Below are 15,354 nucleotides of genomic sequence, written 5' to 3'. Positions count from 1 at the left end.
TGCTATATATCTTATTTACATTATTAGTAAGCTGTCGTTTGCCTAATCGTGCCCAGTTTTTAAGGGAGCTTTGGTGGCCTCATGGTGAGAAGTTACACTGCCAGCCCGAAGATACAAGATGTGAATTCACCAGTTGCTTCTAGGGAGAAAGATGAGTAGTCTTCACCCCTAGGTGATCTGCAGCCCCTAAAATCCACTGGAGGGTCAGGTAGATGTTGACAGCACATAACAATAACTCAGTCGTTTGGTGGGTGTTAGAAAGCCCACACTTTACAATGTTCTAGAAGGACCACATCAAGCAGACTACACCACAGTTCCTTATACGTCAGTCCATAACTCCCCTTCCTGTGCGGTCTCCACTTGTGAACTGAGTGACTGCGATCCGTAGTTTTCACCCACTTGCGTTCAGAAGCACCTGGCCAAGCCTGTGTCCCTACTCACCTTCCTCTGTAGCTCTGCCGAGGCCTGTGCACGTCACGGCAGCAGGCAAGACACCAGCGACGTAGTGATGGTGGTAGCACATGAGGTGTATGGGTCAGGAACTGAACCCCATTCTCCCCCCTGGAAAATGAGAATCCTGCCACCTATATGGCATCTGAGTGGAACCTTCTGAAATTATTGTGACAGAGAGAAAAGTGATCAAAAGATTGTGAAAATCTAAGAAATAAAATTCCTATCATTTTCACTTCTAAGGGAAAAAAAATCCCAATTAGATTGTTTAAAGTATGTGTGTATGTTGTTGTTGTTGTTGATTGCCATCGAGTAAAGCACAATTCATAGCCTGTGAACCCATCATAAATATATAATGTGCAGTCCTGAAGGCATGTGGTTCAAAGCCACTAGCTACTCTGGGGAAAAAATGGGCATTCTCCTCCTGTGCGACTAACTGCCTCTGAAAACCCGCTCAAAGGTCCGCTGTGGGTCGGTTCCCACTTGATGGTACACAACAATGGCGTATGTGTGTGTATGTGTGTGTCTATATATTAATGTGTCTATGTGTGATATTGTACATAGGGTCGCTATGAGTCACAAGCTATGAGTCAACGGCACATAACAACAAACAACATGTGTGATATAGGAAACTCTGGTGGCCTAGTAAGAAATTGCACTGCTATCCCAGAGGCATGTGGTTCGAATTCACCAGCCACTGCACGGGAGAGGGATGGACAGTCTCCTCCCTTGCAATAAACTGCCTCTGAAAACCCACTAGAGGGTCAGCTGTGGGTCGGTTTTGACTCAGTGGTACACAATAACAGCAACAAAGTTGATTTAATGTAGATAGTGTAATTTAGTGTTGATAGAAAGTAAAGCTTCTCTTTGTTCCACTTTGTGCTTTTCAGTTTGTCTGTTTTCAGAGTAATTTGTAGTTTGTTTGATTGTGTCTTTGTAATGTGTTCTGCTTTTTTATTTGACAGGTGGCAATATACACCACGCTGAGGTCTCACTCTTTGGAGAACCTACTGAATTTGAGTATTTGCGGAAAGTCCTTTTTGAGTATATGATGGGTCGGGAGACTAAGGTATCAAAATCATATCTGTTAATTTGGTGTGTGGCTTAATTTGATAGGGAATAAGCCCCACTTCCTCTGCAAATAATGATGCCATATGTTTATTACTGATAGATATATTACTAGTAAATTATTGCTCTCAGTCCACAAAAGTGAATTGGCAGATCTTATATTTGTTGCCTCTTTATAAAAGTCTGATTTTTAAAAAATGCCATTGAAGGATGCGAAATGCTGAAAATTTAAATTGTATTAACTCGGGAATGGCTTGGAAAATATTTGGTTATTTTGGGAGTTTGACCTCAAATCAATTACAGGAGAATAGATTTATGAGGAGACTTCAGAATAATATGAATAGTACTGGACATCATCATAATTAAGAATGGCTACTAGCGAGATTTTAAAATATTATAATCATTGTAAAAAAATTATCCTTTCATGAATGAAATAGTGACTATTCCATATAATCTAATATTGACTAGTCCAACATTGACTATTACACCATTGGAGTAGTTGCTTGGTTAATTTGTTATATAAGGTCTTCGAATGTAGGAGTCTCTTTCTTAAATTGTTTTTAAAACATAGCCTTAATCATGTTAGGTATTTGAGAATTGAATGTCTTCAATTGAATGTACTTGGGAAACTCTTGAGCCATTCCCCAAGCAAAAGTTTTCATTTAAATCCATTTGTTTTTAGCATTGTTTCAACTTTTTACTTTTGTGTATTTTACCTCGGCTATGATTGGGACGCTGGGCTTTCTCGCTTTGAAAGCAATTAGTATTTTAAAATTCTATGTTGAAGTGTTTCTGATTCATACAAAAGTTAGTGTTCTCTTACTCTATGTCCTTACTTGACAACCACTTGGATTGAATAGTTGATTATTTAAGATTACTTTGTTGTTGCATTAAGGAGAACCTCAAAAATTTTAAAAATAAAAAGCCTATTAGAAAACCTTAGCTACTTTGGCTTCTTATTGAGTCTAAAGCTACATTCCCAAGATTATTGTTCAATAATTTATCCTTTACCCTGTGACCTGAAGAGGCTGACCGCCTCAGCGTGTTTCTTCTGGAAGTTGAGAATTTCGACAGGGTGGGATCTATGCAGAGTTGAGTCTCCCAGAAATGTTGAGATACGTTCAAGGGTAGTGCTGGCTCAGCTAAGTCTGAGCTCATTTCAGAGCCCTGAAGCAGCTCTGGGGTGTGCCTTTGTGCCCCAAGGCACCAGTGGCCTCACCCAAAACCTCACGGCGAGTCCATGTTAGGAGAAGTGCCCTCTCTCCCTGATCTTTATCGTCCACATTCATTGCACTTTCCTGGCTCCTAAAAAGGAAGAACTAGAGTATCATTCTGCTATCACAGTTTCCAGGTAAATATTGAAAATGAGCCTCAGTATTCAGTTAAATGTACTATACGTTTATTAAGTATTTACTACATGCAGCCCTTTGTGGGTCGTCAGGATCGATAGCTAAAACTTGGCACCTTCCCTCCATCAAGGAGCTGAGTATGTCCAGTCGGAGCTTATTATAATGCAGAATAAGATGATGCAGAATGTAGGGAGGGCCGGACGTGAGCACCAGAGTCCCCTTATTTACATGTGGGAAGGTCAAGGGGAGCACATGGAGAAGATGCTCTAGTGCTGGGCTTTCAAGAAAGGATTAGGTTTTGACAAATGAGTGAGGTGAGAGGGTATCTCAGCAGTTTTGAGGCAGGACATTAAGTGTAGATTTTTGGAATGGCAAACAGTTTGTCTCAAACATATGTCAAGATTGTGAGGAGGAAGTGCTGTGTTCTAGGGCCGGGCTGAATGTGGAGGACTTGGAACACTTTGAGAGGTTTCCCTGCAGGCCTTGGAAGGTAGCCCTCAACAACTTCCCATAGGAGTTGGTAAGATCAGACCTGGCTTTGGACTGACCTTTACCATTTACTGTTTTGTCTACTTTCTATAAATTAACAATTTGAAACAGAGACGAGATTAGAAGGAGTCCAGCGTATGTTATGTGTTTTGTGATTGATTGCCGTCTGCGGTCCTCTGGCAGGTCTGTATGTCACCTCCTGCCATCTTCATCTGCTTTTCCTCAGAGTCCGTATTTTATGAGGCAGATGACTTCTTTTTCCAGAAGACCCTTTTTTTAAAAAAAAATATATATATAAGATACACGTTCATAAAATACGGTTTTTAGTAAAGTCCCGTCCTTTTCAGTTCTTGTCCTCCTTTTTCTTGGGTTTTAATCCTCCATGATATTGTTGATAGGGAATTCTGGTGGCTTAGTGGTTAGGATTTGTACTGCCAACCCAGAGGCAGGTGGTTCAAATCCACCAGCTGCTCCCTTGGAGAAAGATGGCTCATTGCTCCTGTGTGATCTGCAGACTCGGAAAACTTGCTGAAGGGGCAGGTATGGGTCAACTCCCACTCGTTGACACATAACAACCACCTTATTGATACTGACATTCAGCCTGTTCTCTCTTTCAGGAAAGTGTCTCCATCTAAGAGACATTGAAGAGTCCTCTCCTGTAGGTAAACCTGGCAGGGAAGGTCCCTTCTACACCAGGTGGCTCCTTTGAACTTTCCTTCACCCCAGGGCCTGAGGATTTGGTTATAAGATTTGATTGTAGACAGTCGGATTTCCTTCTCAGGATTTGGCAGAGAAGTCTTTAAGGGGCTTCTCCATTAACAGTGTTTTTGGGCAAGCCAGGGAAGAACTTTGAAGTCTTTACTGAGCGATCAGCTGGAAATTCTGAAATGGATACAGTTCAGTTTAACAGCCAGCATAAAGTTGAATCCACGCTTTAGTGTTCACAGCCACAGCAACAAAGGTGAAGAGACCTCTAGCTACAATCCTTTGTTCACCATAGTCAGTGTGATTGGACTTTTTGATTCTTTGAATTTTTAAAGTTATTGACATTTAAGAATTTTTATTACTGCAGATCCTGAGATTTTAGATTTTTTTGATCTAAAAACCTCACTGCCATGAAGTAGGAATGACCCTCCATTGGGTTTCTGAGGCTGTAAATTGCACAGGACGGGGTTGCCCATGCTTTTCCCTTACAGCTCCTGGTGGATCCAAACTGCCACGGAGGCGTGTGTGGCCTGTAAGGGGTTCACAGTGCAACTTCCTGTCGGCTCCACTACCAGAATGCCGTAAAAATGATCTCTGTAGTCTGTACACCAGAAACCACACAGAATTGTTTCAGTTCTAATTAGCGAAATATGGAAATAATTGCATGATCCTGTTTCTTTTGCCATTTCGTATCACCACACATATTTTCACGCTTGAATTTCAGACTTCAGTTTAGTACAACATTCCCCCCATCCCTCAAAATGTGTTGGCATTCGGTTCGGACTGGCTCATAGCCGACTCTCTGTCAGGCTTGCAGAAAGCTTTCAATCACACAGGAGGAGACTGTCCACTTTTCTCCCATGGAGCCACTGGGTGGCTTTGAACCACCAGAGAGGTGCCACTTTTGGGGGTTCGCAGTACAATAAAAATGAAAAGATGAGAGTTTCTTGAAAATGTTTTTGGAATTGTTGTAAATGTCTCTCTTTAATCTCCTCCACCCCCAGGAGAAATAAAAGGAACAAGAAGGCCGAAAGTCTTCGTGTGTGAAGTTTATGGCTGAGGAATAGTCCTACTTGATCTATTGAAATAAACTCTAGAAATAAATATGTAAAATTACCGAGGCTTAGCTTGTAATAGGTGTTTTTAAACCAGTAGTTCCTTTTCTTCCTGGAAATAATTGCACTTTTTTCCTCATGATATAATTTGCCAGAAATGTTGGTTGAATCCATTATGCCCTCTCTCCTTGATGACCTGCCCTAGGCTATGAGATGTTGTCCCTTCACCCCACCCCACCCCATGGACATATGTGAACCCACAGACACAGACATGCACACACACAGTCGTACCAATGTGTAACCATGAACAGAGTGTTAGAGTCTCTGCGTTGGGCTACCCTCCCATCAAATGCGAGAATCCCCGAGCCCCCCCACCCCCTAGGAGAGCACTGCCCCTTGGTTTTGTATGTGAAGCACTGAACTTGTTATCCTCTTTGTTTCATGAGCAATATCTTCTTTCCTCTCTGTCTTCCTCAAAACATCCCACCTTGATACAAAATAGGGAGTTTCAGCCTTTGAGGAGACTTTTCCACGAACTTATGGGTGACAGTCTGACTCACGGTATATTATTTAGATCTGCACAATTTATGATCTTGTTTTTTTGCAAGCCACCATGTGTAATGTTTTGATTCATCATGTTTCTCTACCCAACAAAACATCTTGTGTTTATTTAAGATGTAATTTGTATTTCTTTTAGGCTGATGTTGTGCATGTTTTGATGATTATAGTCGAGCATGTTCATGTTCATGCAGTAGCCCGTGTTGATGAGATATATGATGTGATTCCGTTAAAGAGGAACGTGGGGGGTGCTGAATCCTGGGCTTTGGAGCAAGAGCACATGTTTTGGCAATGCAGCATTCCTTAGATAGAATTCTACAGAGGAAAGGCCTTACGGAATGAATGAGTAGTGAAGATTCATCTTAATAACACAAACGATCAAGACTAGAACTTTATATAGCTTCATGCTATTGTAATGACATCTTTTAAAAATTCTATCAAGCCAGATATTGTGAGGAGTCCTTTCCAGTTGAAATTCTGGGGTTGGCTGCTATCCGTTGACTTAAGACCTTCACATCATACTTCTTTGGTCATGGCTTTCATTGAAAACACTTAAGAGTCCCACCAGCAGAACTTGTCAGAATGGGCTGCCGTTTCTCTTGCTTCCCTGGCTGCGAGTGAACAGCTCTCGTTTTTCTTGTAGACAATGGCTAAAGTTATAACTACTGTACTGAAGTTCCCTGATGATCAGACTCAGAAAATTCTGGAAAGAGAAGATGCCCGGCTGACGGTAAGTAGAGTTAAAATAGAAGATTTTTATCTCATCTGTCTGTATTCTGTCTTACTCATAAAGACTTTGAGTTGGTAAACTATGTGTGTGTCTATATATAAAGAAGTCTTGTGCTATAGACTGAAAAATGAGAGGAAATCCACATTAAGACTGTTTAATCAAAGGCAAAGGTGAATGGGTACCATGAAGGGGAAAATACTAGCATATATGAGGTTGACTTCCATATATGCTATATGGGATTTCCAGAACTTTGGGCTGTTTATGAAAAGTATAGAAAAGGTATTTTTTTTTTTTTGGTAGCTCTAATAATTTCTTAAACCAGGTTATATCACAAGATTAAATGTTTAATAGATGACAGGTTTTTTTACTCCAAGTTATTTCTAAATACAAATAATTACTGATGGAAGAAAACATTTTTGAGCTTTGTCTATCATGGAAATATAAACCGATAATTGAATTATTAAAATTGAAACAATTGGTCATCTATTGAAAATGAAATACACACTTGATAAATTACGCAAAAATTCTCCACACTTAACTTTAGCCCTGGGCTGTTTATTCATTAAGAAGATCCGCTTTAATCAGAGTGTGAAACCTCTGACCTTTGGGCCCTGACCCTAGTTCTCTCTCCGTACTACCTTTCCTTGTCTTGGTCTACAGTACCTTCGCCACCCTCCCCCCAATTTCCTTACATATTTTGTTATCCCCAGAGTGGCTTCTCCCTTCTCTTTTCTGACCTAAGTGAGTAAGGGTCCTCTCCGCTGTGGGGAGGTAGTATACATCTGGTGTCTCTAGTAATAAGGAGTAAGACACTAATTACTCCCTGGTGCATTTAATTTTTTTTTAATTAATTTTAATAGACATTTACAGAGGTTTTGGATTTCCATTCTTTCATTGCCACACTTTTCTCCCTCCCCTCTCCGAAAAGAAAAAGAAGAAAAAAAATTTCCTTCATTAGTATACAATTCCCCCATCCCTTCCCCCCAGCCCCCCACCCTGAGTACACGTCTCTATGCAACCTTCATTCTGGATTCCTGTACTAACCATAATACTCCATCATATATCACCTCTAATCTGTTCTTTCCCTCATCTGTTTCAATATAATATACATAATTTATCCCGTTTTTTCTGTCATACCCCATCCCTGATGTCAGACCCATTCTACAACAGTGGCACCATGCAGTATTTGTCCCTTTGTGACTGAGATATTTCACTCAGCATAATATCCTTCAGGGTCACCCATTTTGAATACTATTGCTTGAGTTCCTTGTTTTTCAATGAAGCATAATACTCCATTGTGTGAATATACCAGAGCTTCCCTATCCATTTGTTTTGGTGCATTTACTTTTATCTCTGACACAGTGTGTTTCTTTAACAAGCTCCGATCTGCCTCTGTTTACCTATGTTCTAGTTCTAACCCATAGAATTCAACCAAGCATTTGGAAATGGCCCAGATGGAAAGCTTGTCCCCTTCAAGTGAAATGGTCTCAGTACTTACCCCTCTGTGAAGGTGCTGACCTACCGCTAACCATGGTCAGTGTTGATGAGACCCCAGTGCCTTGAGCACCTTCTGGAAACCTCTTCTTGGCTCCTCCTAAATTCATCTTGACATCCCGAGAGGCATGCTGTATGTACTTCTGTATCGTTTCTGCTGGTTATGCATTTTTTGATAAATAAATAAATGTATCACCATAATATAATCCTTTTATCAATACAGAAGAATTAAAGTAAATTTTAGTGAAAATCAAATTGTTTAGGCTTTTAGTTACTGGGAATAGAATTTGTCTTCTTCAACAAGTGAGACAACTGTGTCTTTGTGAAAAATTAAAGTGTGAAAGTGAAGTTTGAACCTGTGGATACTATTCTGTCTTTTTGGTTCAGTTTAGGAAAATATTTTTTATAAAAAATATTGATAAGATTTATCAACTTAAAATTGGTAAGATTCATAAATATTATTGTTGTGTTGTTGCTATGTGCCGTCGAGTCACTTGCGACTCATAGCGACCCTATGTACAACAGCCCTAAACTCTGCTCTGTCCTGTGCCAATCTCATTGTCTCCGACACACTCAGTCCCGATTGCCCCAGTCACTGAATCAATCCATTTCCCAGAGGGCCTTCCCCTCCTGCGTCTGCCCTCCACCCTCCCAAGCATGATGTCCCTCTCCAAGGACCGGTCTCTCCTTACAACATGTCTAAAGTATGTTAGACGAAGCCTCAGAATCCTTGCCTCCAAGGAGCTGCCCGGTTTAACCCTTTCCAGGCTGAATCTGTTTGTTCTCCTAGCAGTCCATGGTATTCTCAATACTCTTCTCCAGCACCACAGCTCAAAAGCATTAATTCTCCTTCTATCCTCCTTGGTCATTGTCCAACCCTCTGATGCACAACAAGTGATAGCACCTTAGTCTCCAGAGAGATTTAATAAATATTACTAAGAATGATTTAAAATAGTCTGTCTGTATGAGCGTATGCAGCATGTATACATGTTCATTCCCAGTGGAGTTGCTGCTGTTTGATGTTCAGAGGACCTTTCTCCTCTTGACCATTGCTTCGTGTTGTTCGCAGGACGCACTGTAGGCCCACCTGACATCACTGCTTGAGGAGGTTCTACTAAGAGCCCCATCGTCTGCCTTAGGATTGCTGTCAAATGAGCAGTAAGACTCACTGGTTTTAAACAAGCCCTGCTCGTTGAGCTAATGCTCATTACATCACTGCCGAGAACAGTGAGTTCTCTTTTCCTAGCAGAACATGAGAACAAAGTCTGTGGAAAACAAAGTTCTCAGAGTTTATTAAATACCCATTGGAAAGCTCTTTGTCCTGTTAGTCTTGAAGGTGAGCTGCAGGTGGACCAGTGTTCTTTTTTGTTGTAAACCTGCAGACACAGTTTCCCTTCTCTTAAAATCAGCACCCTTGACTGCTTTTTGGTTTCGTTTTATTTATTTTTAAATTTTACCTTTAAAGGATGAAAAGCAGGAATAAACACCGAAACTGTCTCTTGATATTTTTAGATGCCTGTGACAGTGTGGACCGCACTTGGTGCTGTGTGTAGCGCGCTTGTGTGCCTGTCACAGCGTGGACCGCACTTGGTGCTAACTGTGTGTAGCGCTCTTGTGTGCCTGTCACAGCGTGGACTGCACTTGGTGCTGAGCGTATACAGCTCTCTTGTCTTTGCGTAGGTTAGTTGCATAGGGAGTTTTACTTTGTAAAGACTTTGCTTTGTGACCCTTTGTGTCATTGATCAGATTCTTGCCATGACTGCCAGTTGATATTTTCCTGTCTGCCTGTTTCAACATTTTTCCCTCCTATACTTTGTTTATCCTCCTTACTTGAAAAATCCCACTGCAGAATACAACAGTTATCACTTGTGCTTTCAGAGCTTACACCAATTTCAGGAGTCTCTGGGTGGCACATACGACGGAGCACTTGACTGCTTGCCACAAGGTTGGTGGTTTGAGCCAACCCAGTGTTGCCTAAAGAGTGAGGCCTTGTGATCGTCTTTGGAAAGGTCACAGCTTTCAAGACCTCATGGAGCAATTCTGTCTGTCACAGGGGTTTGCAGGAGTCACTACTGTCTTCATGGCAACCGACAATAACAACCACCACCTGATATTTACGGTGTGTTTCGTAGATGAGAAACTGCTCCCTATCAAGTAAGATTAAATCATAGAGCATGGTTGGGATTTCTAACTGGAAGCAGAAGGCTTCCAGTCCAGCAAGAATGCTTGCTTATTGAAAACCGAAGAACTCATATATTATTATTCAAAACTGTTGACCCTGGAGGACATTATGCTGAGTGAAATATTTCAGTCACAAAAGGGCAAATATTAAAAAAAAAAAGGAAAATATTGCATAGTGCCACTGTTGTAAAATGGGACTGACATCTCTCAAGAAGACAGAAAAGGAGGAGAGGAATGATGTATATATTGCATTGAAACAGATGAGGGAGAATACTGTTTAAAAGGGACATATGAATGGGTATTCTTGTCATTACAGAAGTCCAGAGTGAGGGCTGCATAGTGGAGTGGACTTGGGGGGGAGGGATTGCATAACAGTGAAAGCATTTTTCTTTTTCTTTTCAATGAGAAGAGTGATTTGGTGGGGGAGGGAGTGGGCAAGGAGAAATGTACAACAATGAATGACTGGAAATCCTAAGTCTCTGTAAACTTTCATTAAAATTAATTTAAAAAAATGAAAAAAAAAAATAATGCTCGCTTACCTTTCTCCCTTCATTGGCTCAGTGGATACATGTGAGATGGATTCAGGAAACAAGTACAAATGACACTGACAGGTGGTAACAGACACTGTCATATCATCCGTTGTTCTCTTGAGAGGGACGTGTGTAGCATGTCATCATTGCAGGGCACATTACAGCTTGGGGACATACTTTTTAGAGAGGACATTCCTTATGATTTTAAGCCTTCAGTCTATTCTCACCATGTCATGGTCACCTCTGTAAATGATTTAGAAATTTCTAAGCTTCATAAACAGAATTATTCCTTTATTACTTATTTTTAGAAATGAGACTAAATGTATACTAACAACTTGCTTAGTTCACTTAGTATATTTTTGTTACAGTATTTTACTTCCTAACACACTGATCTCCTTCATTCCTTTTTAATGGCTGGCTGTATGTGTTATTAAATGGCTATCCTATAAATTAGTTGACCGGTCTCTGCTTTATGGACGCATGGTATTTTCAGTTTTTCATCTCTTAGAAGCATAGAATCCAGAAACATCCATACGCATGCGGGGTGTGTACTTGATGCGGGTTTCTTAAATTAGCCTTATTGTATTGCGTGTTGCAAGTATTTTGTCCTTTAAGTTTGCTGCTTTTTACTAATTTCACATTAACTGTAAAAGAGGAATGAGACTTCTGAGATTAGTCACACTTTCCAGGTATAGGTCCAGATTTTATAAACAACCCCTGTATTTGCTGTTTTAAAAACAAGTGCTTTTGAACTATGATTCTTTCAAAACAAGACATAAGATTATTTAAGAAGGTTTGCTGCAGTGACTAGGTTTTTGTGCAGTGAAATTTCTGGTTGACTTCCCATTCTTGAAGCCATTTCTGATATACTATTGGATTACAAGACAGTTATTCAGTGATATATTATTGATAGAGGTTGTTGTTGTTATGTGCCATCGAGTCGTTTGCGACTCATAGCGACCCTATGTACAACAAGCCCTAAACCGTGCTCTATCCTGTGCCAATCTCATTGCCTCTGACACACCCATCCCGATTACCCCAGTCACTGAATCAATCCACCTCATAGAGGGTCTTCCCCTCCTGCGCTGTCCCTCCACTCTACCCAGCATGATGTCCCTCTCTAAAGACCTGTCTCTCCTTACAACATGTCCAAAGTATGTCAGGCGAAGCCCCAGAATCCTTGCCTCCAAGGAGCAGCCTGGTTTAACCCTCTCTACAATGAATCTGTTTGTTTTCTTGGCAGTCCATGGTACATTCAATACTCTTCTCCAGCACCGCAGCTCAAAATCACCATATAGACAGATGTTATTTAAAATTAATTAGCATTTTACTGAAAAGTTTTGATGATAAATTGAGATTACTTAGACCAGCTTTTAATGTATCTTTCAAGAAAACTGACAGGAATGGTTTCTTTGATGAGGAGCTCGGCTGGCATTACCTGGAAGGGATTGCACTGCTGACCCAGCGGCTGTGCGGTCTGGAGGTTCAAATCCACCGCCAGCTCAGGCCCGGGGCTTGTACAGCCTGGGAAACCCCGTGCCGCGGCCGGCTGTGAGGTAGTTCTGCCTTGATGGCAGTGCGTTCAAGTTTGAGGTTTTTATTAAATATTCTTACAAAGCAAAGAGTCACTCCCTAGTTCCCCGAGTATATAAATACATAAAGGTGTAAAGTGTGCTTTTAATTTTTGTTTAAAAATGTCTCAGCTCTGTAAGTTTACTTGTGATGGCTAAAGCTATTACGGATTTCTTATACATTGCCTATTCTCTCTTGCTTTGAGGAAATTTGAGAGAAATTTAAGTCTATTCTTTTGAATCCTGTTAAGCTACTATACACGTGTAATCTGTATTACACTGAGTTTTAAAGCTAACCCAGTAAGCTTTTTTTTCTTCTTCCTGGCTTTGTAGTTTACTTCAGCTCGCAGTGGTCTCTTCTGAGTAAACCATCAGTCTGTGCTTAGTTAGCCTGTGGTGAGTGAAGTCTAATGTCTTGTGTCTTTTGTACAAAAATCAACTGTGTTGCATGATACTAACCCTTTTGCTATAATTCTTTTGCTCTTTTGCTTAATGAACATATGATTATGTGGTCAATAGAAATATTTTTTGTTCATTTTAATCCATAAATTCTGATTTATCTGTTAATTCTTGCATATAGCTACATAATCATCAATAATATACATTATTATAATGATAAACACCTTTAAATAGCAGGTGTAAGTTTCAAAACTGCTATTTGAAATCTTGTTAAAGGGCTGCAAAAGTACTATGTATTTTGTTTTAAAAGTTTTATTTTATATTGGTTTGACTGTATTTTATATTTTGGTTTTCGTTTTCCAAGAAGTGTCTTTGAAATGAATAAATAAATGAGGAGGGGGGGAAGTAGTTTTGTAGGTAAAAGAGAGTAATACATTTTACAAATTCAGAATGAAAAAATAAAGCTTAATTAGAGTGAGAGCTAGCCTAAAATAATGACAGCTATTAGGGTTTTGTTTCTTCCTGAGCAGAAAGCCAGTGTGTTGCCCCAGATCCTGAGGCGACCTTAAGCAGCCGGCTTTGATTAAATGGAGTTGTTGCTAAGTAACAGTACTTCTAAACACTGCTCCCCTTTTTCCTCCCTCTCTCGTTAACTGTCTCCCCCAAGTATTCTGTTTTCCAAATAATGCCTTTCATTATCTTTAAAAAACCCAGAATATACTCCACAGATTGCACATTTGCATTTGGTTGGCATGTCTTTTTCAGTCTTTCACGTCTCTGACAAGGTGCAGTGTTGTTGAAACATGCAAAAGTTTCATTTCCCACTGTAGCTCAAGCTGAGGTTTCAAAATAATAGCTGGCAAAGGAATTTAAGACAAGATCTGTTTTAATCATTAGGCTTCTAGGCCCAGCATTGAATTAGTTTTACAAATAACATGCTATTGAGGACACAGGCAGTCTGCAGGTTACAGATGCCCTACTGAGAACTCCCCTCTGCCCTTTGTTATGTAAGTTTACCCTGACTTTAGAATGACTGGAGCAATGCCTGCTGACAAGTTCTTCAGGATACTTTACCTTCCTTGCTGCAGCTTTTAGGTCATGGAAGAGACTTCAAGCCTTGTCTTCACTAAAGTTAGATAAGAACCATACGCACCTGTCACGCCTTTACAGAATCCACGTAAAGATAGGAGAACTTGTTCATTTGTAACCTCGAGACGACTTGTGTCTCCTGAGAAAGACATACATTCATGTCCAAGTTGAGAAGTCTTTAAAATCCTGTCTCCTTACACCAGATATGTATGGAAAGATTGCCTCTGTTTAATTATTTGGTGATTTATTTTTGTGGTATTTTGTACTTCATACTTGAGACATTGGACATGGTTCTTATATTTTAATCTGAGAAGGAAGCCTCATTAGGAAGATCGTGGCTTCATTTCTCATTGCATTTTGTGTACGCTTAGCTTTTAACACCGAACTACTGTTTCTCTTTGGCTGCAGTGCCCATCGTTCTGGGAGAATTGCTGTCTGTAGGAAAATGAACTTTAGAGGGAGCAGCTCCTTCCCTTTAAATGCAGTCTGAGGAGCTGCATCCAGGCGAGGTTTGGTCACGTTAGCACAGTAAGACGTGAGTGTTGCGGTTAGGACTTGGCAGCGCTCTGTGCCCAGTGAAAAGTTATACCGCCAAACTGCTTTCAAAGATATTGTCCAGAATTGCTGACTAATGGTCAGTTTGAATTATTCTAAGAACATATTTTTTTAGAAGATTTAAGGTTGAATATTTAGAATTTTCCCACTTCTCTACTATATTCCACAGATGATAAAATAAAAGCTTATTTTAAAAAAAACAACAAACAAAACCCAACTCCCAAAATACTGACTTTGAAGAGAAAAACTTTTGTTGTTAATTCTTTTTTCTTTTTCTTTTCTCAGTCATGGCTTCGATCTTCTTCTTGAAGAAATGGGGAGGATGATACAGGGCAAGCCAGCTGTGTGGAAAACGATCCACATTCGTAAATCTTTGAGAATCAAGTTGTTATTCAAGGTCTCTAATGTAGCGAGAAGACCAAGAAAAATTTGACCCCACAGATACATTGCAGACTGCCTTTAAAATAGATTCTATTGGTGGAGAAATGGGGACAGTTTTGTGTGTGTTTTATTTTTCTTTTTTCTTCAGTTTTCTGTTGGGAAGAGTTTATGTTATTTAAAAGATAACTTTAATAATCTGATTTAAAACACTGCAGTGTTTGTTTCTTATTCCTTGTATCCTTTTTAGAGACCTGTTATCCTTTCCTATTTATTTTTAAGATGATTTAAAAAAAGACTTGTGCAATACATTTTGAGGTGAAACTTCAGTGGCTTTTTTTCTGATAAATTAAAGCATTTAACTAACTATTTTATCCTGATTGATTTGTTGAGTATTTGCTAAAGACTAGCTCTTTAAGCTATGACACAATAAATCAAATGGCAGTACCTCATTGTTTACTTAGCTTTTGTACTTAACACTTTTCAGAGGAAATAATACTACTGTAAATTGTAAATAGTCAATACAAAATTGTATGCAGATCTGTGACTATTGACTATGTCATCTTAAAGGAACAGACAAATAAAGTTTATTTACTATATAAAATTTGCTACTTGTTCTTTTTCCTGAATTGACATTTATTTCCAGAGGGTCAAGAATCTGTATCTAGATGAGGGAAGTAATGCGCTGTTTGTCAGGGTAGCTAAACACCGAGCGTTTAGGAAGATTGTTTTCTTTTCTGTTCCAGTTGTTGC

General features: G+C 39.8%; 1 protein-coding gene across 2 annotated transcripts in view; it reads left to right on the top strand.

The window, feature by feature from the left end:
- GOLGA4 (golgin A4) overlaps positions 1 to 14,532 on the top strand; it is an 82,275-nt gene extending 67,743 nt beyond the window's left edge. The window contains exons 20-22 of one of the 2 annotated variants that reach the window (XM_006890597.1): positions 1,416 to 1,519; positions 6,318 to 6,404; positions 14,509 to 14,532. In XM_006890597.1, the coding sequence (XP_006890659.1) occupies positions 1,416 to 1,519; positions 6,318 to 6,404; positions 14,509 to 14,532 (215 nt within the window). Of the gene's footprint in view, positions 1 to 1,415; positions 1,520 to 6,317; positions 6,405 to 12,513; positions 12,544 to 14,508 lie in introns of those variants that run through there. The other variant, XM_006890598.1, reaches the window with a different exon arrangement.
- Positions 14,533 to 15,354: the final 822 nt, after the last annotated feature.

This window comes from Elephantulus edwardii, unplaced genomic scaffold (assembly GCF_000299155.1).
Source record: "Elephantulus edwardii isolate Elephantulus edwardi_28Jun2011 unplaced genomic scaffold, EleEdw1.0 scaffold00091, whole genome shotgun sequence".
NCBI lineage: Eukaryota > Metazoa > Chordata > Mammalia > Macroscelidea > Macroscelididae > Elephantulus > Elephantulus edwardii.
Note: the sequence above shows the minus strand (reverse complement) of the source record. Positions and strands in the feature narration are given on the sequence as shown.